Here is a 21,716-nt window from a genome sequence, read left to right as displayed (position 1 = left end):
GGAGCTTTCCAGGGTCCCCGCCAGCTGGCCGGGCCCGACTCCAGGGACCAGCTACCTTCCGATCTGCTGGGCCAGCTCTCGGGCCCTGTCGCAGGTCTCCTGGGAGGAGTTCTCGCTGGCCATGTAGCAGGTGGTCAGAACGCGGCCGCAGAGCTCCCGCGGGTCCTGAGGGGTGTAGCTGGGCTGGTTCACAATGGTTCGGACATCAGCCAGCACCTCCAGATCTGAAACCCGTGGGACAGAGGGCATGGATGTGTGCCGGGCGCCCGCACCACCCGGTCCCTCCCTACTCTACCGCCCAGCAGTCTTGCCGGATGGCACCACAGTGCCTGTTTCTCAGCTGCGGACGCTTCGGGAATGGCCGACATCGCCCCTCACGGCGGCAGGGTGTGAACCTGGGCTGGCCTGACCCCAGGGTCCTGTTCTTTCATCCCAGTCAGGCTGCCAACACACAGCAGCAGCAGGTACCCTGTGGGCTTGCCGGACCCGGCCTCGAGGGCCCGAGGCCCTGGAAGGTACTTCAGTGGCCTTGCTGTGCCCAGGCCCTGGGACTTGGGGTGATGCTAGAGCGTCTGAGCATGCCCCCACCACAATGCTGGGTTAGCTGGGTTTGCCCCTCTGCTCCACCCGCAGGCTGAGCCCCCCGGGACCTGCTTGGGCCCCAGTTATCACCTACTTCCACGCTTCACAGCCTCGCAGACCTGGAGGCACATGGAGTAGGCCAGGCAGGCGGTGGCCGCGCTGTCTACCCCGCCGCTCAGGGGAAGGAAGAACCCCGCCTGCAACAGGCCAACAGGATGGCGGTGTGAGCGGAGCCTCGCGCACAGCAGCGAGCCCAGCTCCCCCAGCAAAAAACGAGCGCCCACAAAGCGCCCTCCCCCAGGGGAGGAGAAGGGAGCCCTGCACATTCCACAAAGCGAAGGGAACGCCACCGCGGAGGGCCCAAGGCTGTGTCTCCGCCGGGAGTTGCAGACGTGTGCAGTCACACCACTAGGCAGGAAGCGCGGGGTCATCAGACAGGACCCCAAAGACGGAGCCAAACCTCAGTGCGACCTTGGCTGGGGTAGCCGAGGCTCCTGACTGAGGCAGAGTCAGGACATGTTTGCATTAAGAAACACCCGTCAGGGCTTCCCGGGGGATCCAGTAGTTAAGAATCTGTCACGCAATGCAAGGGACCCTGGTTCGATCCTGGTCTGGGCAGATTCCACCTGCCGCAGAGCAACTAAGCCCGTGCGCCGCAACTACTGAGCTCACACTCGAGAGCCCAGGAGCCGCAATGACTGCAGCCTGCATGCCTCGAGCCCCAGCTCCATGTCAAGAGAAGCCGCCGCAGTGAGAAGCGCATGCACGCAACCGGAGAGTCGCCCCCACTCATGGCAGCTAAAGAGAGCCTGTGCACAGCAACAAAGGCCCACCACAGTCAGAAAGCAAATTAAATAAATAAATCTTCAAAAAAAAAAAGTCACCGGCACGCCACAGAGTCAAACACAAACCCAGCGCAGAAGGATTAAAGGGGGCTGGCCAGATCCCCCCGACGTCTTACCTGTCGGCTGCGTCTTAGGAAGTCCCAGAGCCAGCACGCGGGTCCCAGGCTGGGGAACGGTGGGAAGCATGAGGCTGGCAAGCCGCTGCCCTGGTTCGCAGCTCAGCTGGGGGCAGGTACCCAGGTGGACACAGGGCCGGTGAGCGGCACCAGCATGCTGTTCCCGGCTGCTTTCAGCCTTTCGAGGGGATGAGTGCTTCTGAAGCCTCAGAGCAGCCCCAGGAGGTAGGTGCTCTCATTGTTCCCGTGGGGGAAATGGAGACACAGAAAAGCAGGCACGCTGTCTCCATGCCCGAGGGCCCAGGGCAAGGTGGGCAGGGCTGGGCGTGGGGCCCGCGGTCTAGTTACAGTGTCGACTGCAGGCCCTGGAGGCCAGGGCGCAAGGCCCCCAAGCGGCCACTCGGCAGTACAGCAGGGGATGGAGGGAGTGTCCTGGGAAGGACAGCGTGTCGGTCGGTCAGTCGTGTCCGACTCTTTGCAACCCCGTGGACTGTAGCCTGCCAGGCTCCTCTGTCCATGAGACTGTCCAGGCAAGAAGGAGTGGGTTGCCATGCCCTTCTCCAGGGGATCTTCCCAACCCAGGGAGCGGACCCCAGTCTCCCACATTGCAGGTGGATTCTTTACCATCTGAGCCCCCAGACTCTCCTCTACCCGCCTCCCCTGCACACCAACAGCCCCACCTGATCTCCTCGGCAGGACTGTGGTATTTCCACTCGATGGGCTCAGACACGGGCTCCAGCAGGTCCTCGTGGCAGGAGAGGGCGAAATCCACCTTCACGCGGGGGTAGGGGCTCACCCTGCTGGCCTGGGAAGGGCACTCCCTGAGGGCCTGAACCCATACAGGTCCCCAGGATGACTGTAGGGGTATGCTACACAGCTCAGAATCCCGGTGGGGACCCTTCACAGCCACCAGGGTGGCCAGGACACGGATGGATGTAGCAAACGCTGGTGGGATGTGGGGAACTGGAGCCCTCGCGCAGTGCTGGGGGGACGCGAGACGGAGCAGTGACTGAGGACGGTCGGCAGGACCTCCCACAATTAAACAGAGAATCACCACAGGACCCCACAGGCCAGTCCCAGGTAGATCACGGAAGACCCGCAAACATGCCCTCACAGATGCCTAGCACATGCCCACAGCAGCACCGTTCCTCATGGCCAGAGCAGAAACGGTCCAAATGTCCTCCGACGGGTGAATGGACGCACAGCGTGTGGGCTACCCGGGCAGCCATACAGAGGATGGAGAACACACGCCTCAGCGCGGATGAGCCACAAAACACTATCCTCAGGGAAAGGAGGCAGTTGCAAAAGGCCACGTGTTATGATTCCACTTATATGAAACGTCCAGAATTGGCAAATCCATAGTCAACGCAGACCGGGGTTGCCAGGGGCCCTGGGGGAGGTGAACGGGGAGTGACAACTCGTGGGTCCAGGTTTCTTTCAGGAGATAAGAACATTCTGACCCTGATGGTGGTGATGCTGCTCAACTCCACAAATATACTAAAGACCAATGCATCTTGCGCTGAGGTCAGTGAATTACAGGGTATGGGAATGACATTTCAACGAAGCTATTGTTAAAACAAAGTCTCTGTCTTTGATGAGCATCCTATGGGTGTGTGTATAATCGCTTACCGCCAGGTTTCGAGATGAAATCTCTGCCCTGTAGCTTCTGATGTCCTCCAAATCCAACGTGGCAGTGAGGACTTCCTAGAGAAGGGAGTTTCCAATAAAAATCATGATTTCCTATTTTTTTTCCCCTCACGTATCTGTTTTCACAAGTATGCCACGTTATACACAATGAGTCCCACCTTCTGAGGCAGGGACTAGGGGCCTGGGGAGAGGGGAGCACCAATGGTGGGGCCCACCCACAGCCCTTCCCTCTTGTCATTGCCACCAGAACTTCTACTGAATTGACACACCTTCTGATAAAACACAATAAATGTCTGCTGGGGGCTTTTGAGAAAGTTTCTTAAAAAGACACAGGGCGAGTAAGGGCCCTCTTTCTGCCTTTGAATGTGGTTGTATGAAGATGGGATGGCTGGAGCTGCTGCAGCCATCCTGTGACCATGAGGCAACTAACAATGACGCCTACACAGAGGAAGGCCCAGCTGGAGACACAGAGGGATGGAGCCAGAGCCCCGGCAATCATCACACAAAGGTCCCCGCCCAGATGTGCTGCGTGTATTCTAGGACATGACGCCTCATTGCCTTTGAGTCCAGGTGAGATGGAGGCTCTGCCACGTGCAACCAATAGCAGAAAATAGAAAAGTTTTAACTCAAAGATAGTACTCCTTTCTTTATGAAAAAAGTCCTGACCAGATCATACTACTAGGATATCGTCCCACACGCGCAGGCGCAGGACAGCGGGAACTACTTCTGAGGGGGACGCAGGGCGGCCGGGCCCCTGCTCCTGCTGCTGGCTGTGGGCAGCCGTCTATGCCAACACCGAGCCTAACGCAAGATAGAAACGTCTGTGGAGAGACAGAGAACAGAGAACTCCCACGTCCGCTAGTTCTTCTGTCGTTGCCCCAGTGCTGCTCACCGAAGCCACCAGGCTGCTCCTGACGAAGCCACAGAAACTGGGAAGACCCCAGAGGAGTGAGTCCTTCCTGACAGGAAGGCCCCAGTCCACTTTTCCTGGAACTAGGTTAGCTTCACACAAAGGCGGGGTCGAGGCCATGAGAAGCACGTGCCCTCGAGAAGCTCCACAGACCAAAGAGGTGGCAGAACTGAAGGGCACTGCCCCCACCCCAAGGCAGTGATGCCACCTCCACCAGGAACAGTCAAATCAGAGAACTCTGGCTCAAGGGCCCCCCGGGGGGTGTGGGGCAACGGTCCCCAGGTCATAGTGTGGCAAACAATCGCCCGGGTGCTTGCTGAAATGGGGGCTTCCAGGGGGCCTGGAAGCTGCAGCCACCTGCACACATGCTCATCCAGGTACAGGTGGTCCCCGAAACTCACTGCCAGTCAGTCCCGCCACAAGGTGCCTGTGGCCCGGACGTCTGGCTGAGAGTCCCGGCCAAGCGCGCCTGCACCGAGGCGTGTCCAGAGCAGACAAGCACTGGCCGTCTGCATGGACTTCATCTTCTCCTCCAGAGGCCTTCCGTCTTAATCAAGGTTACCGCCGAACAGCAGGAGGCCTCTGGGGACCCCGCCACCTGGAAGGCAACGTCTGGGGACCATGCTCATTCCCACCGGGAAGGCAGGATCAGGGTCCCCATGGTCTGGGGACCATTTGCAGGGAGGTGGCCTCTTCCAGCTACTAGGGCCAGACCGCCAACCCCTGGGCTTCACTCTGAGCAAGAAATACCATGAATTCATTCCAAGGCTCCTTTCCTCAGTCCATTCTCAAACCGAAGTTTGATTTCTTAACTATCTCCTTGCCGACAACCCCAGTGAGACAGCACGAGTACGTGAAACAACAGGTGAAGAAACAGACATTGCATCAGAGGGCCCTGGAGAAACCCTTATTCAGACGCCCGCTTGTCTTGCTCTGGCAGAGAAAGCCCCAGAAACCTTTTCTTCTCCTGTTACTACCTGCTTCTGTGAACAAGCATTTCCAACAGTTGTTTCCAAAAACCCCGAAAAGACAAGATGAGAGATACCGTGTGAAGCCGGCACTGGCCGCCTCAGCCCAGTCAAGGCGACTCTTTCTGGCAGAACCGAAAGTTACTTTGTGCTCCGTTTGCAGGTTTGGAATCGATTCCCATTTGGGGGCAATAACAGTCATTTTCTTTCTTGGATGCTTAAAAAACTCTCGAGAGCCACACAATTCTCTTTGCTGTTGTTCAGTCGCTAAGTTGTGTCCAACTCTTTGCGACCCCATGGACTGCAGCATGCCAGCCTTCCATGTCCTTCACCATCTCCTGGAATTTGCTCAAACTCAGGCCCGTTGAGTCGGCGATGCTATCTAACCATATCATCTTCTGTCATCCCCTTCTCCTCCTGCCCTCAATCTTTCCCAGCATCAGGGCCTTTTCCAATGAGTTGGCTCTTCACATCAGGTGGCCAAAATAGCTTCAGCTTCAGCTTCAGTCTTTCCAATGAATACTCAGGGTTGATTTCCTTTAGGATTGACTGGTTTAATCTCCTTGCTGTCCAAGGGACTCTCAAAAATCTTCTCCAGTGCCACAATTTGAAAGCATCAATTCTGTGACACTTAGCCTTCCTTATGGTGCAGCTCTCACTATGACCCATCTGTCTTGAGTGGCCCTGCACAGCATGGTTCATAGCTTCATTGAGTTATGGAAGCCCCTCCACCATGACAAGGCTGTGATCCATGAAGGGGACACAGTTCTTTACAAGGAGCTTTTCATCTTGTCTTATTCTCTCTGTGAAGGAAACTAACATCCAATCACATGGGAAGGCTCTACACCCATGTTAATATGTGTCTTTAGAAGCAGACGGCTGTGGTTTTCATATTTGTGGCCCCAGTGAAGTCATGATCCCACGGGGGGACGTGTCCCCCATCCCCTGAGCTGATTATCAGTTCAGTGGGACCAGAGGAGCCCCCGGAATGGGGCCTCCCCACCAAGGAGGGCGGGGCAGGTCTCCAGCCCTGCTTCTGGAACCGGGGTGGTGTGGGGAGGCGGGGCCCACAGGCAGCATGTGTTGCCTTGTTGCTGCAGCTCAGTCGCTCAGTCGTGTCTGACTTTTTGTGACCCCGTGGACTGCAGCACACCAGCCCTTCCTGTCCTTCACCATCTCCCACAGCTTGCTCAGGCTCATGTTCATTGAGTCGGTGATGCCATCCAACCGTCTTGTCCCGTCATCCCCTTCTCTACCTGCCTTCAATCCTTCCCAGCATCAGGGTCTTCAGTCGGCTCTTCACATCAGATGGCCAAAGGATTGGAGCTTCAGCTTCAGTATCAGTCCTTTCAGTGAATATTCAGGACTGATTTCCTTTAGGATGGACTGGTTGGATCTCCTTGCAGTCCAAGGGACTCTCAAGAATCTTCTCCAACACTCAGCTAGAAAGCATCAATTCTTCGGCCCTCAGATTTCTTTATACTCCAACTCTCACATTGACACATGACCACTGGAAAAGCCACAGCTTCGACTAGATGGACCTTTGCTGGCAAAGCGCTGCTTTTTAATATGCTGTCTAGGTTGGTCATAGCTTTTCTTCCAAGGAGTAAACGTCTTTTAATTTCATGGCTGCAGTCACCATCTGCAGTGATTTTGAAGCCCCCAAAAATAAATTCTCTCACTGTTTCCATTTTTCCCCCTTCTATTTGTCATGAAGTGATGGGACTGGATGCCATGATCTTCGTTTTCTGACTGTTGAGCTTTAAGCCAACTTTTTCACCCTCCTCTTTCACTTTCAAGAGGCTCTTTAGTTCCTCTTCACTTTCTGCCATCAGGGTGGTGTCATCTGCATATCTGAGGTTATTGATATTTCTCCGGGCAATCTTGATTCCAGCTTGTGCTGCCTTGACCTCTGGGGAAAGCCCTCTGAGGGCCCACCTGCAAGGCTCTTCCCTGCTCTGCTCCTCCCAAATGACCCCCTTATCTCTGGACCCCGTGCGGTGTCTGCTTACTCCTGGGACCGGCTCCAGCTCCCCGCCAGCCGTGGGATTCTTCCCACAAGCCCATCCCATCCTCCCTGGAGCCAGGGGCCACCCACGCTTTGGTCACTACCAAGTCCCCTCTCCCACAGCTCTGGGCCTCTCCTTCAGCTCCCCTGCAGCCTCACGGGGACCCCCAGGGCGTGCAGGGCTTACAGCCGGCCGTGAACCCATCCCTTCGCTGTGTGGGGGTGTCCCCATAACCTCAGGGTAGGAAGCCCTCACCCCACCAAGGAGGTGAAGAGGAAGCAATCAAAACCCACAGGATCCCTCCCAGGGCGGGCACATCAGGTCCCGGGTTACGGGGAGAGCAGAGAACACAGCCTCTGAATGAGAGGCCCTCCCGCCATTGCTCAGGCCGGCTCATACCACATCATCCAGAGAGAACTGGGACCCCTGGGCAAAGATGCTGCCGTTCATGGCTATGAGAGCACAGCCGTCATAGTACAGCCGGTCCCCATCACAGCCCTTCTGATTGGCCAGCAAGTAGATCCCGCCGTTCTGGAAAACACAGGGGACAGCAGTGGTCAGCTCTGATCCCCGACCTACCTTCACCCTCTGCCGGCCCAAACGTGAAGCTTCAGGCCTCCAGCCCTGCAACTCTGCTGTACTAAAATCAGTGCCCCAACTCCAGCCAATAAAACACACGCCTCCAGGGAAGTCCCCGCAGCTATGACGCCCTCGGCCTTGCAAGGCGCCAGGCATCACACAGAGCGTCTACTCTCACCCCCAACAACCCTCCGAGGCAGGCGCTGCCACCTCCCCCAGAAGGGAGGAGAGACGGAACTTTGGGGAAGACAACTCGCTGGATTACAAAGCCGAGATTCTGCCCCCGGAAAGAGCAGACACGGCCCCTGGGGCCACGCTGTCTGCAAGAGTGGCAGACTTGTGGGCATTCCCCATGCCCGGCTGTGGTGCCAATGGGGTCCTGATTCCCGGTCACTTGTCCCGAGACCACTGTGATGGTTGAGAGCCCCAGAGCTGCATGGCTGGGGTGTGAGGCCAGGGGCCACTTGACGGTCACATGCTGGGTGCCCTGCTCCAGAGAGCAGAGGTGGCAACAGCACCCACCTAATAGGGTGATTCCCACCATTACATGAGGTCATGGACGTGGGGCCCGGGAGAGGGAGCCACAGGGCCTGGTCAGCCACAGCCGGACCCAGGAGGAGCGCCGAGCAGCCTCGCGCTCAGGCCTCGCCCTGCACTGGGCGCCGGGGTCCCACCTGCATGCGACAGACAAGCGCCAGCGTCCCTGCCGCCGCCCACCTTGATGGTCGCCATAGTCACCAGGTCCACCCGGGCGTGGGCTTTGCGCAGCACGTGGTGGCTGCCCGAGGCGTTGGTGAAGATCTCCACGCCGTCCAGGCCCATGTCCACGTGCGGGCTGCAGGTGGAGGGGTCGGAGAGAAGAGACTCATGTCCCAGCCCGCCCACCCAGCCCCGCAGCTCCTGGGGTGTCTTCCCTGCCCCGGGCTGAGATGCCAGGGGGCCAAGAGAAGAGACTCATGTCCCCAGCCTGCCCACCAAGCCCTGCAGCTCCTGGGGTGTCTTCCCTGCCCCAGGCTGAGACGCCAAGATGGCTGCAAACCCCCAGCCCCCTAGGCCCTGCAAGGATGGGGGTCAGGGGGCAGGGCTGACCTGTGGGGCGTCCAGAGCTCCTCACAGACCTCACTCCCGATGCAGGTGTCCCGCGTGGAGAGGACAGCGTCCCCAAAGGGCACAGTTTCCTGGGGGCGGGGACCAGAGCTTGTGAGGGCCCCTGGCCATCCCGTCTGGGCCACATGCTGAGCCGGGACTCCAGAGGCCACAGGCAGGACTCGCAGGAAGGCCGTCATTTTGTTTCAAGCCCTAACGAATACCGCCCCCCAGCCCCGCCACCCCCACCGGGACCATTCCCAGCCCAGGGCCAGTGGGCGTCTCCTCTGCGGACCAAAGAGCCCTGGCCACACCCTTCACCAGCTCTGAGCTGCCATGACCTTGACTGTGGCCGTAACCGACTGTGACTCGGCTCATGAAGCTTCTGGGGCCCAGAGGGCCGCCAGCATCTGCCGCGTCGGTTTCCAGATGCTCTTCCGACATCGTCTGTGCTCTGGGGGTCCCGTGCCCACGCAAGGAACGACCCAACTGAGCCCGACAAAGTTCCCTCCAGCCGACAGGTCGCCCAGCTCCCGCGCGGCAGACCTGGGGCAGGACTCAGGCTCCTGTTTCTCCAAAAGCCTCATTCATGGCCCCTTGAGGGGTGCGGTTGCCGGGGGTCGGGGGGCGGTGGGGATGGAGCTGCCCCCTGAGGGCGCCGCAAGGGTCTGAGGCATTGCTGGGTTGAACGTGTGCTGAGAGGGTCACGCGGGCGTGGAACCCACCTTGTCCACGTCTCTCAGGGACCAAGTTTCAGCTGTGCTCCTATTTCACTTGCTCAAGAGAACTCAGCCCTGGAGGCCTGGGATCTTGGTCAGATTCCCTGACGGCTGTGTGTGAGCTCAGCTCCTTTCATCGCCAAGGGCAGGAACCGGGGGAAGCCCGCCTTTTTCTGTTCTGAGGCCTCAGCTCATGGACACAGCGCTCACCCTGGACCCTGAGCCAGCTGTCTGCGGACCATCTGCCTTGAAACCCTGACCATAGGGACAGGGCTGGAATCTTGACCCTATCCTCCTGGGACAAGACCAGTGTTCAGGGCAACAAACAAAACATCCAGGATGGCAGCCAGGGATGGGCCCCGACCTCACTGTCCACAGGATGGCAGCCAGGGACGGGTCCGGACCTGCACTGTCCACAGGATGGCAGCCAGGGACGGGCCCCGACCTCACTGTCCAGGCTACAGCTGCTACATGGCTGGCTTTGCTCTGTCTCTTGAAAATGGCCGTGAACTTTAATCCACGTTTGCCCAGGGCCAATTCCTGCAACTTGTTCCCAACCAAAGACAGCAAGAGCACCCTTCCACCTGCCGACGGTCCCACGTGGGCTTAGGGGGTCAGCTGGTGGGGCGTTTAGGATGTGAAAGGGTCCTGGAAGGATGAAACGGAATGAGTGTCGTGTCAGGAGGATTGCTGCTGAAATGTGTTTCACACACACGTGTTCTGGATCACCGTGATTTTACATTGTTCTCGTTGCTGCAACTCAAGGTCAGAAAAGCCTCCAGGCCACGTGGGAGACCTGACCGACAGTCCCCTCCCCCAGTCTCGGCCGCACCCACCCAGACTGCCACGCGGGTGGCAGCAACCCAAGAGGGCTGGGGACACCGCGCCCCCGGAGTTCATATCCTGAAGCCCTGACCGCCAGCATCTCAGACGTGACTGAGTTTGGAGATGAGGTCTTCAAAGAGTAAAATGAGGTGATCAGGCTGGGCCCTAACCCCACCGGACTGGGGTCTTTGTAAGAAAAGGAGGTCAGGACACAGACACTCACAGGGACGAGGCTGTGGGGACACGGAGAGGAGACGGCCGTCCACACGCCCAGGAGAGCGGCCTCAGGAGAACCAGTCCCGCCCACACCAGGGTCTGGGATTCCAGCCTCCGGGCCTAGAGAGAATGAATGTCTGCTGCCTGAGTCCCTAGGCTGTGGAATTGGTTATGGAAGCCTGAACAAGTTACTACACCTGGCAACCGGAATGGAAACTCAGGTAGGAGCAAGAGATATCAGGGGCCCCTCGAAACATTCCCTGTGAGCCCCTGGCTCCCAACCCCCCACTGGAAGTAGATAGCACGGGGTTCCAGCAGGTTCCAGCATGAAGGGGATGGACAAGGACCCCCTGGATAAGGCTGCAAGGTCAAAGTTCTTCACACCTGGACAGCCAGGTGCCAAAGACAAGACAAGACAGATTTCTGATGCTGAGTTTTCACAGAATAAACAGGCAGCCAAGTAAGTCTTCCATGAGGTTTACAACCAGAAATCCCCCATACTCGGCTTCTTGGGCAGCCCCAAGGCCAGAGCCCCAGCCCAGCAGGGAACAGCTGGCCAGGGTGGTGCAGGAAGCCCCCTCCCAAGCTCCACTGAGCCCACCCCGCGGGGTGAGCCGGAGGAGAGCAGGGGACATCACGTAGGGGCAAGGAGGCGCCCAACCCCCATGCTCCTGGGACCCTCCCCACTTGTGACAGAAATCTCCCCCCGTCTGTGTTTTCCTTACATGGGCCACAGCGATGCCGTGACTCTGTCCCCAAGGGTCCTGCCCCCACGGCCCACTCCAGAGGGACAGTCTGACAGACAACGAGTTTTCTTCCCCAAGACTCACCTGCTTCGTCAGGTCCTGTAACATCCGGGGGAGAAAATACTCCTCTGTTTGCCTGGAAAGGAAACCACCACAGACCTGAGTAGGACCATCTCGGGGAAAATGTAGAATGGCATCCAGAGGCAGGGTAAAGCTCAGACTGAGAGTGCGGAGCCCATGAGCTGGCAAAGGAACTGTCAAGTTTTGACACACGCTGCTGAGACCAATTTAAGGGAAAAAGGGAAGAGCAAGGCGACTGCATGAGGCTTCCGGGACATGGAACACCCAGGCACCTGTGGGCTCCCTCACTGGCCCTGCTTGCCCCACGCTTTCATTACGCCCTCTGAGAGGCATGTCAAGGGATCTGTCCGAGAAGGACACATGTCTCCCCACAGAGAAATGCGGCTGGAATTTCTGATCAAAATTCTTCAGCCAGAAAGATCGCACTGCATGAAGCCAGCACGCAGAGACAAACCTGTATCATCACTGAAACAATCGATCACATTCCGAATCGTGTACGACGGACACAGAGTCCAGCACACAGCTTCTGCACAAGCCATCCCAGAAAGTGAAAGTGTCAGTCACTCATTCCTGTCCGACTCTTTGCCCCTCCACGGACTGTAGCCCACCAGGCTCCTGTGTCCATGGAATTCTCCAGGCATGAATACTGGAGTGGGTAGCCATTCCCTTCTCCAGGGGATCTTCCCAACCCAGGGATCAAACCCGGGTCTCCTGCATTGGCAGGTGGATTCTTTACCGTCTGAGCCCACAGGGAAGCCCGAGCCACCCCCCAGGTCTACCCTAACAGGCAGAATTCAGATACTAGATGGTTTCCAAATCTGACCTCAAGTGGGCTGTTACCAGATGTAGTACCATGAAGACACTGAATTAACTAGATTTCTTTCGCTTTCCCAGAATTCATAAGAACCTCCTGGGAGATTTCAGTGACTTTTATTTCAGTAAATTTTTTGATAAAGATTTTTTTTTAATGTGGACCATTTTTAAAGTCTTTACTGAATTTGCTACAACATGGCTTCTGTTTCATGGTTTGGTTTTTCAGCCCTGAGGTATGTGGGATCTTAGGTGGCCAACTAAGGATCGAACCCCTGTCCCCTGCACTGGAAGATGAAGTCTTAACCACTGGGCCACCAGGGACAACCCTTAACTAAAATTTAAAAGCAGAAACATTGCGGGGATGATGCCATCTCACCCTGACCAATGAAGGGAGCAGACACTCAGACGCCGTCTGACCCCCGAGCTGCCTTGGCATCCCACGGTGAGCACTCAGTTCACCATGGGTAGGTTAGTTCACGGTGATGTTGCTGTATCACAATCCCTTTTCAAGGGACAGCCGCCCAAAGTTTCTCCCTTCTTCCTCACCTCCCCCCTCAATTCACACATGAGAAGAATGTATACAGGGCCTCCCTGGTGCCTCAGCAGTAAAGAATCTGTCTGCCAGTGCAGGAGACACAGGTTTGATCCCCGATCCGGGAAGATCACACGTGCCGCGGAGCAGCTAAGCCCGCGCTCCACAACCACTTAGCCTGTGCCGTGGAGCCATGTGCTGCAGCTACTGAGCCCCGTGTGCCCCAGAACCCGCGCTCTGCCGCAGGAGAAGCCAGCACAGTGAGGAGCCCCCCCGCCCCGGTATCACAACTAGACTGCAGCCCCCGCTCGCCACAAACAGAGAAGAGACGACACAGCAACAAAGACCCAAGAATAAACACACCCCATTTTTGAAACAGAATGGATCTAGACGTATACCTGAACCATTTTGCTGCTCAGAAGAAATTAACACAACGTTGTAAATCAACTACATGTCAATAAAATGTTTAAAAATCACGTTAAAGATTCCATTGGCAAAGCGGCAACAGTGAAAAAAAAAAACCAGCGATAACTGTAAGAAGAACACAGGGCAGGCAAACAGGGACGATCCTGTCCCAGGGGACGCTTGGCAACGTCTGGGGACGTCGTAGACTGACACAGGGATGCAGACGTACCCGTCAGCGGAGGCCAGGAATGCTACTGCAGGCCTTCCACGCACAGGCCACCCCCACAACAAGACCGAGCCGGCCCCAAGGCAACAGGGCTGGAGTAGAGAAACCCTGATCTGCAGGGTCACGTGTAGAAAGACGGATGATGGGTGGTTGATGACTGAGCGTTTTATGTGGTGTCTGATAAACTAGTCACAAGCTAATCAGCAGCGTCAGGCAGCCGTCACTAAATGACAGGTCCCATGTGGGGCAGGGACGCTGGCCCGAATCTCTATCTCCCCCATGAATCCCAGGAGCGGCCGCCATCCGGGCTCCTGGACCACGGCGCGGGCAGTGACTCACCGGCTCCTGGACCACGGCGTGAACCAGCGCAGCTCACGGTAGTTGCCCTCATTCGCCAAGGCCATCTTGGGTCTGATGAGCAGGATCTTCCTACAGACAGGGGAACAAGGCCCCTCCTGAGGTGAACACGCCCCACGTGACACGGAGCAGCCACCAGCCCGTCCACCCTGAGTGTCGATGAGGACAGAGCAGCTAAGACCTGGAGGGTGGGCACTGGCCAGCAACTGATGCCGAGGGTCTGAGAGGGGACATTATTACAAGGTTGCCCTCCCAGGACTGACCTCCTGGCCACAGAGCTGTGTGTCCCCAAACTCCACCCATTGTTCCTGATGTCTGAAGGTGTCAGTGGTGACAGAGCCCAGGAGAAGCAGGGCCGCCCGAGGCATCTGCCTGCCAGGTACCCCACCCCATGAAGGTAGTTCCAGAAGAAGCCACGGTCCCCAGGGACCAAGCTCCAAGCCTGGGGAAAAGGGGGTCGCGCTGCCCCCGGCGGTCACCCACCTGTTGAGGAATATCACCCTGCAGTTGTAGCGGACGTTTCGGTGCATCACGGGCCTGCAGAGAGAGGGCACGCGCGTCTACAAAGAGCAGAGCCCCACGTCGGCTTTTAACGTGAAGTTTCTCCGGCTCCTCTATGAGAGTCAGAAGGCTCCTCTGTGGCTTCTCAAATGAAAGTGAACAACAAACCCGAGTGTTTCCGCCACGGCACAGACTCTAAATGGGAGAGTCTTCTAAATCCAGCGCAAAGTCCCTCCCATTCAGGGCTTGTCCTCTCCTTCCAGAAGGTTCTCAGACCATTGAGTGGCCGCCTCCATCCCTCTGCTCACATCCCTGAGGCCATGTCACCTGTCCACCCCCTGCTGGCCTCAGGGACTTGCCCCTGCACGTCCCCAATTTTCCTCCACGGCATCTCTCCTGACTGAGCCCCCCCACCAAGAAGGCAGGCAGGGGGGCCGGCCCGGGGGGCCAGGGCAGGGGCAGGGGATGGAGAGCGCTGGACAGATCTGCTCGCCTCTCTGCTGGACCCCTCAGGACAAACACCCTCCCAGATCACCTGGAACCTTCCTCCTCTGCAGCGGAGGGGCCACTGCTCTGGAGGCCAGGGCACTCTGCTGGCCTCCAGCTGGGGCAGCGCTGGGCGGGGATGGCAGAGCCCAGCTCAGGGCGAGAGTGCAGGAGCTCAGGGCGGAAGGCATCAGGCAACCAGGAAGGAGGGCCTTAAGGATTGATCATGAAATAAAAAATAATAAGGCCCAAGCCCAGGGACAAGAGTAAAGATGGTGGGGGTGCAAGAGGAGATGACAGCATCCGTAAGCAGTGGGGCTGTCAAGGCAGGTGGCCGGCCGGGTTCCAATCCCGCTTCGCACGGGCTGAGCCGAGCGGCCCTAGTTCCTCCTCTTGGAGCATTTTAAGGGGCAGGATGCAGGCGGGCTGCCGAGGCCGGGGCTCGGCACCCGGAAGCCGCCAGCCAGCACTCCCACCGTTACGGTTTCCACTCCTCCCAGGCGAAACCAAAACCTCACTGCGTTCACATTCATACAAAAACGTGTTCAGGGCAGGAGGTGAACATCTTTTAAACGAAAAAGAAACCCTCGGTGAATATCTGACTTCCAGCAGGAGTAAGCCTCTCAGACAAAAACAAACAAAAAGCATGACAAGAAAGATTTAAAGCTCAAAACGTAAAATTAAATAGCAAACAACAGACAAGGAAATGTATTTTTATCCTATATGGGGACAGCTCGATATCTTTCATATATAAAGAACTCTTAATAAATCAGACACAAACACTTCAACTGCTGGCAAAAGAACAAGCAAGAGTGTGTCACAGATGCTGAAAAACAAATAGTAAAGTTCGATTTCATAAATCATGACAACAAAGAAATATGGTAGCTTTTTAAAGAAAAGTTATTGCTGACTCTAAGATTTTCTCTATTTCGTTTTTTTAAGTTTTCTTTATTGTGAGCCGGCCCTCTGTGAGCAGTGCTAAGGGTAACACGCCTCTAGCCACAGAAAGCTGGGAGGAGACTCAGTGTCCATCTCTTTTGAATAAGACAGTTCTAGACGGTGAGTATCAGGGACGTCATGGTATGACCGTTGTTTTGCTCAGTGGCACGTACAGATCCAGGTAAATGCTGGATTTCAAAACAAAAATTTCTTTTAAAACATGTTTCCTCATTAAGTGGCATCAGGTCTTAGTGGCGGCACTTGGGGCCTTTGGTCTTCATTATAGAGCACAGGACCTTTCTTCAGTGGCATGAGTCACTTCAGTCGTGTCTGACTCTGCAACCCCATGGACTGCAGCCCGCCAGGCTTCTCTGTCCATGAAATTCTCCAGGCAGGAATACTGGAGTGGGTTGTCTTGCAAATTCTTAGTTTCAGTATGGGGGACCTAGCTCCCTCACCAGGAAGGAAACCTGGCCCCCTCCACCGTCTGTATTGGGAGTGCGGAGTCTTAGCCACTGGACCACTAGGAAAATCCCAGAAAAACATTTTAAAATATGATTGTTAATATTTTAAGGGCAAAAAAGTAGACAAATTAAAGTCAGATTACTAAGTCAAGGCCAGAAGAGGAGAACAGGCAAAGAGAAGAAACAAAAGACAAGAAGGAAAGAGGCCACGGCGACCAGAACACTCAATAAAGGCAGGAATCCGTCCAAGCGGTGGGCCGAGGGAAGACCCCCACTGACGCCGCCATCCTGATTCCCGGGACCCGAGCACATGTCACCTCACGTGGCAAAAGGGACCCTGCTGACGCCATTAAGCTCCAGATCCTGAGACCAGAGATTGCCCCAGACTCCCCAGGGCCCTCATGGGAACCACAGGGGCCCTTATACGAGGGAGAAGGGCGCTCGGAGGACTTGTGACAACAGGGCAGGGGCTGCGGTGATGTGACCTCTGGCTGTGAGGACTGCGGGCGAGCCTGGACACTGGGCTTTAACAGGAAGACCGACTCTCCTCCAAGAGCCTCCAGAAGCAACCAGCCCCACTGACCCAGTTAGACTCGCGACCTCCAGAACCACAAGACAGCAAAGTTGTGCGGTTCTGTGTTTTGCATGTGTGGTGAGCTGTCACCACAGCACAATAGGACACAAACATGGCCCACATATCAAGAATTATAACAAATGTGAACACACTGGGCTAAAACGCCCTCTATTCACTGGTTAAGAGAGAGCCTGCTACACAGATGTCACAGCAGGTTGAAGTGTAGAATACAGGCAAGGCTGAGGAAAAAGAAAGCAAACTCGGCTACATTCACACCACGTAACACAGAACAGAGACGCAAACAGAAGCAACAAAGCCCACCAGTGGGCTTGGTTACACAACGTTGGTCACAGACACACTCTAGAATAGAATAATCCTAGGCCAGAGTCCAGCCCATGTGACCTGCACTCGGGGAATCCACACCATAGGGACCTACAGGTAGACCTCATTTTATTGCAGGTTGCTTCATTGTGCTTCGCAGATATTGAATTTTTTACAAATTGAAGGTCTGTGGCAACCCTGCGTTGAGAAGGTCTATTGGTGCCATTTTCCCAACAGCTGTTGCTCACTTCCAGTCTCTTGGTCACATTTTGATAATTCTCATGGTATTTCAAACCCTCCATCGGCAAAAAGATGATAGCTCGTTGGAGGCTGAGAGGATAGGATTTTTTAGCAATAAAGTTTTTTTTAAAGAAAGCATGTATGTATATTTTTAGATAGAACGGTAAAATGTAAACGTAACTTTTATATGTACTGGAAACCTCCTCCCTCAAATTGGTGTGACTTGCTTTATTTCTATATTTGGCTTTACTGCAGTGGTGCGGAACTGAGCGTGCAAGGTCTCCGAGGACTGCCTGTAGGCCTTGGGCCTACATACGGAACCGGCACCATATGGACCGCCACCGTATATGCCTACCCCTACAAACCTACACTCATGCATCGACACCCTCTGAAGCCAGATGGCCTGTGTGTCCATCTGGAATGACACGCGCGCATGCGTGCTCAGTCAGTCGCTCAGCCGTGTCTGACTCTGTGCGACCCCGTGGACTGTAGCTCACAGGCTCCTCTGTCCATGCGGGTTTTCCAGGCAAGAACACTGGAATGGGTTGCCATGCCCTCCTCCAGGGGATCTTCCTGACCCAGGGGTCGAACCCATGTCTCTTACGTGTCCTGCACTGGCAGGCGGGTTCTTTCCCACGAGCGCCACCTGGGAAGCCCAGAGTGACAGGGAACCATCCCCCAACTTACTACTAAGTAAGGAAAATGCTGTACACGAGGCTGGGGGACCCTGAGCTCCGACTCGTGCAAAGCAAGTCCTACGTGCACAGTAACATAAAAAATCTCCCCAAAGCTGCCTCCACCTGGGGAGTTAGTGGTCTGCAGGGCCAGGCAGGGAGCAGATGCCACATCCCCAAAGTAGGGACGGCTTCAGACACAGCAGGCCCTGGAACGGGCCCTTCTCCCACGCCCACACCGCACTTACATCCCCACGTCGCAGATGATATCCTGAGTAACTGGAGACTCCAAAAGGGCTGCCAGGACCTGGAGCGAATGCAGGAGGGTGTCCGACTCATAATAATGATCCCAACAGCCGTAGCCACTGCAGAGGGAGGGCGAGAACAATGAGCGCCCAGGACACAGCAGGTGCGCGTGGGGTAGGGATGGGGCAGGGGCCTGGGGCCAGGCCAGGGTGACCGCGCACCCGTATCTTTACAAAGCCTCCCAGGAGTGTCTATTGCGCAACCAGAGTTAAGACTCACTGCTACAAAAAAGAAGAAAAGAAATGCATTGTATTGGAAATTAATGGACTGGGCCCCGTCTGTCGCTCCTAGTTCTCAGTTACTATGAGAAATTCTCTGTCACGTCAAAAACTGTCTGCCCTTGGATTCTTTTTAGCCTTCAATGTGGCCCAAATTACACTAATCTACAAGAAAAGGACGCAAAAGAGACAAAGCTGGACCCAGCGAAGAACATTCTTCAGGCAAAGGGGCCGTGAACAACCACTCAAGGGCCACTTACACAGCTACGTGACTTCCTTGCGGTTTACTTGAGCTTACAGCAGGCTGAATGGTGTCCCCAAAAGAGACGTGTCTATGTCTCAACCTCCAGAACTCGGGGCGCGCATGTGCACGCTCAGTCGTGTCCAACTCTTTGCAGCCCCATGGACTGTCGCCCACCAGGCTCCTCTATCCACGGGATTCTCCAGGCAAGAATACTGGAACAGGTTGCAATTTCCTTCTCCAGGTGATCTTCCCGATCCAGGGACTGAACTTGCGTCTCCTGCACTGACAGGCAGATTCTTTACCACTGAGCCACCTGGGAAGCCCTTAGAACCTGTGGATGTGACCTCATCTGGAAAAAGTGTCTTTAGAGATGTGAGTAAGTGAAAGATCTGGAGAGGAGATGATCCTGGCCTATCCGGGTGGGCCCTAAATCCAGCGAGAAGTGTCCTTACATGAAGGAAAGCAGCGGAGAAGAGGGAGGGGCTGCGGCTGGAGGGGCGCAGTCATGAGATGAGGAGCGGAGAGTCAGGAGTTGGAAGAGGCAGCAAGGACCCTCCCCTGGAGCCTCGGAGTAGGCAGGACCCTACCCACACCTTGATTTTGGACTTCAGGCCTCCTGAACTGTGAGAGAATGAATTTCTGCTGTTTTAAACCATCCAGTTTGTGAAACCATAGTATAACAGCCCCTGAAAAAAACTAATACAATGCTCAATGAGGTCCCAACATGGGCAGACTGGGTTGAGGGTAATTTTTCAGTGCGGGGGTCCCAGTAATGATGTGTAGAGTATTTGTAAACTACTTTTATAAAAAATATTTATCTATTTATATATTTGACTGTGCAGGGTCTTAGTTGCAGCATGTGCAATCTTTTGTTGCACCTTGCAGGCTCTAGAGCAAGTGGGCTCAGTAGCTGTGGTACAGGCTTAGTTGCCCTGAGGTATGTGGGATCTTAGTTCCCCAACCAAGGATCGAACCCACATCCCCTGCCTTGAAGGGCAGATTCTTAACCACTGGACCACCAGGGAAGTCCCTGTAAACTACTTTTAAATCTTCAAAAAGTCCTTCGCACTCACTACATAGCAGAAGTGATGTTAAAATGCCAAGCAAACTTTGTTGACACGAACACTAACCTCCAAACTGGCCTTTGCCATTCTTAATGCCTGGAGGAGCATTCCTCTGGGCCTCTGGTTCTGATGAGCAGGAGAGCCTGGTTCTTAGATGAAAATGAAGTCAAGGAGATGCCCTGTGTGGGATCCAGACCTGGGATATCCTTTCCTCTCCAAGGATAAACTCCTGCTCAGAGGTTGTCACTCCCTCAGCTCCTAGGCCACGTGTGAGACTAAACACCAATGCAAGGCCAGAAATCCAGCCAGCTTTTGACATCGGCCCTGGACTGGGAAAAGTCAGCCTCTCTACGAGCTCCTGTGTTACTCAACGTAGGGATCCAGGATCACCCAGGCCGGCTGGCCTGCTCTTGCTGAAGGGCATCAAGCAGGCCCACTCACGGGGCTTCTGCTCCTAGCTGGGCCTGCGTGTCCAGCTCTCAGTCCCGGCCTCTCCTTCCTTGCCCTTTCAGCTGCAGGGAGCTGATGCAGAGGCCTCCACCTGCCCACCCTAGGGTGTCTGTGTGCTCTGCTCTCACCAGATTTCCAGTTCTGGTCCAAGCCTGTATCTTGCTCCTCTGTGTTTGGCAATTTCAATACCTACATGCACAGAGACAGAGAGAAAGAGAGGCAATTTCAGCACCTACAACTGGTCCAAGAGAGGCAGATTCAATCTTCTGCTGCCGCTGGTGTCATAAAAAGCCAAAGGGCATCTCCAGCCCCTGCTGACACCCGCAGGAAATGAGACAGAGGCGGGGCCTGCAGGGCTGACCCTTAGCACCAAGGAGGGCAGGGGTGGGGCTGCGGGAGCCACACACTGGTAGCTCATTAACAATCAGACAGAGAGGACTCTGTGCAGGGAGAAGGCAGCTCCTGAAGGCGCTGGTGACAGGTACCATCTGCCTCTGGGTTTGAGCAGCAGCTTCCAGATGCAGTCTGGGGAGGAGAGGCCAGCTGAGTGGACACACAATTCTGGCCACCCGAGATGACCTCTCATCAACTAGATTTGCTCTGAGCTCTGACGAGGTGAGAGCAGGTTGACAATGAAAAAATAAAAGGAAGAAGGTCTGAGGCACACTGCTGATATGACACCCTCACCTGAATCACCCTGTTTTTACTGTGGTTGGTGGCCCTGCTGCAGGAAGCACCTGAGGATGGCCAGCCTGCAGACCGCCCAGGGCAGCCCCACTGCAGGTGTAGAGGTCAACGGTGCAAACTTCCACTCTCAAAGGTGAGCTGGTGCAGGTGAAAACTGTTCACGGACCCCGTCACACACACACACAACGACCACACCTGGTCTCTAAGCTGGTGGCCTCACCCCTGTTCCACTTCCCTCTCTGGACCGGGTTCAGCTCTATAAATGCCACACAGGACCCCAAAGAAACCTGAGGACCAGCTCACCAGCCTGCTCATCTCCACCTCCAGGACCAGACTTCTCTTACCATGTGTACATACCACATGCCCCAGGCACTGTAACCCACCCCCATGCCTGACCTCACTCAGGATCCCTATACCTATGGCCGCCAGTTTCTCCAGAGCAAGGCTGCGTATGCATCACAGCAAATCTGGGCGACCAGAGCTGACCTTCGCCTGTCTACCCGACGCCCACCCTAGACTCACTTTTTAAAATCCTTCGCAAATTGCCCTCAAAGTCCAGGGCCCACTGGTTGAGCGCACAGGTGGCCACGGTCACCTTCCGCCCCATCCTGGCTGCAGACGCCTGGGCAAAAAAGCCGGCAGGTTAGTGGGGCTTTGTGTCCTAGGGAGAGAGGCGGCCGCGGCTCGGGTCCTTCCGGGTTGTCCCGCTGCGTCAGTCCAGGGACAGGACCGCAGAGCTGCAGCGTCTCGCCCCGCCCCCTGATGGCCCCGCCCCACCCTGATGGCCCCGCCCCACCCTGATGGCCCCGCCCCACCCTGATGGCCCCGCCCCACCCTGATGGCCCCGCCCCACCCTGATGGCCCCGCCCCACCCTGATGGCCCCGC

The 21,716-nt window shown here is 55.9% G+C and overlaps 1 protein-coding gene across 1 annotated transcript in view; it reads right to left on the bottom strand.

Moving 5' to 3' along the window:
- Positions 1–21,514, bottom strand: part of NADSYN1 (NAD synthetase 1) — a 28,201-nt gene extending 6,687 nt beyond the window's left edge. Inside the window, exons 1-14 of the mRNA XM_052662209.1 lie at positions 21,353–21,514; positions 20,272–20,332; positions 18,110–18,226; positions 14,146–14,199; positions 13,645–13,734; positions 11,333–11,384; positions 8,746–8,834; positions 8,374–8,491; positions 7,477–7,608; positions 3,173–3,247; positions 2,224–2,348; positions 1,544–1,592; positions 677–779; positions 56–224 (exon numbers count right to left, since the gene is read on the bottom strand). Of these exons, the coding sequence (XP_052518169.1) occupies positions 56–224; positions 677–779; positions 1,544–1,592; positions 2,224–2,348; positions 3,173–3,247; positions 7,477–7,608; positions 8,374–8,491; positions 8,746–8,834; positions 11,333–11,384; positions 13,645–13,734; positions 14,146–14,199; positions 18,110–18,226; positions 20,272–20,332; positions 21,353–21,437 (1,319 nt within the window). The 5' untranslated portion in view covers positions 21,438–21,514. The remainder of the gene's footprint in view (positions 1–55; positions 225–676; positions 780–1,543; positions 1,593–2,223; positions 2,349–3,172; positions 3,248–7,476; positions 7,609–8,373; positions 8,492–8,745; positions 8,835–11,332; positions 11,385–13,644; positions 13,735–14,145; positions 14,200–18,109; positions 18,227–20,271; positions 20,333–21,352) is intronic.
- Positions 21,515–21,716: the final 202 nt, after the last annotated feature.

This window comes from Budorcas taxicolor, chromosome 25 (genome assembly GCF_023091745.1).
Source record: "Budorcas taxicolor isolate Tak-1 chromosome 25, Takin1.1, whole genome shotgun sequence".
Taxonomy (NCBI): Eukaryota; Metazoa; Chordata; class Mammalia; order Artiodactyla; family Bovidae; genus Budorcas; species Budorcas taxicolor.
This window is presented reverse-complemented; position numbering and strand designations above follow the sequence as displayed.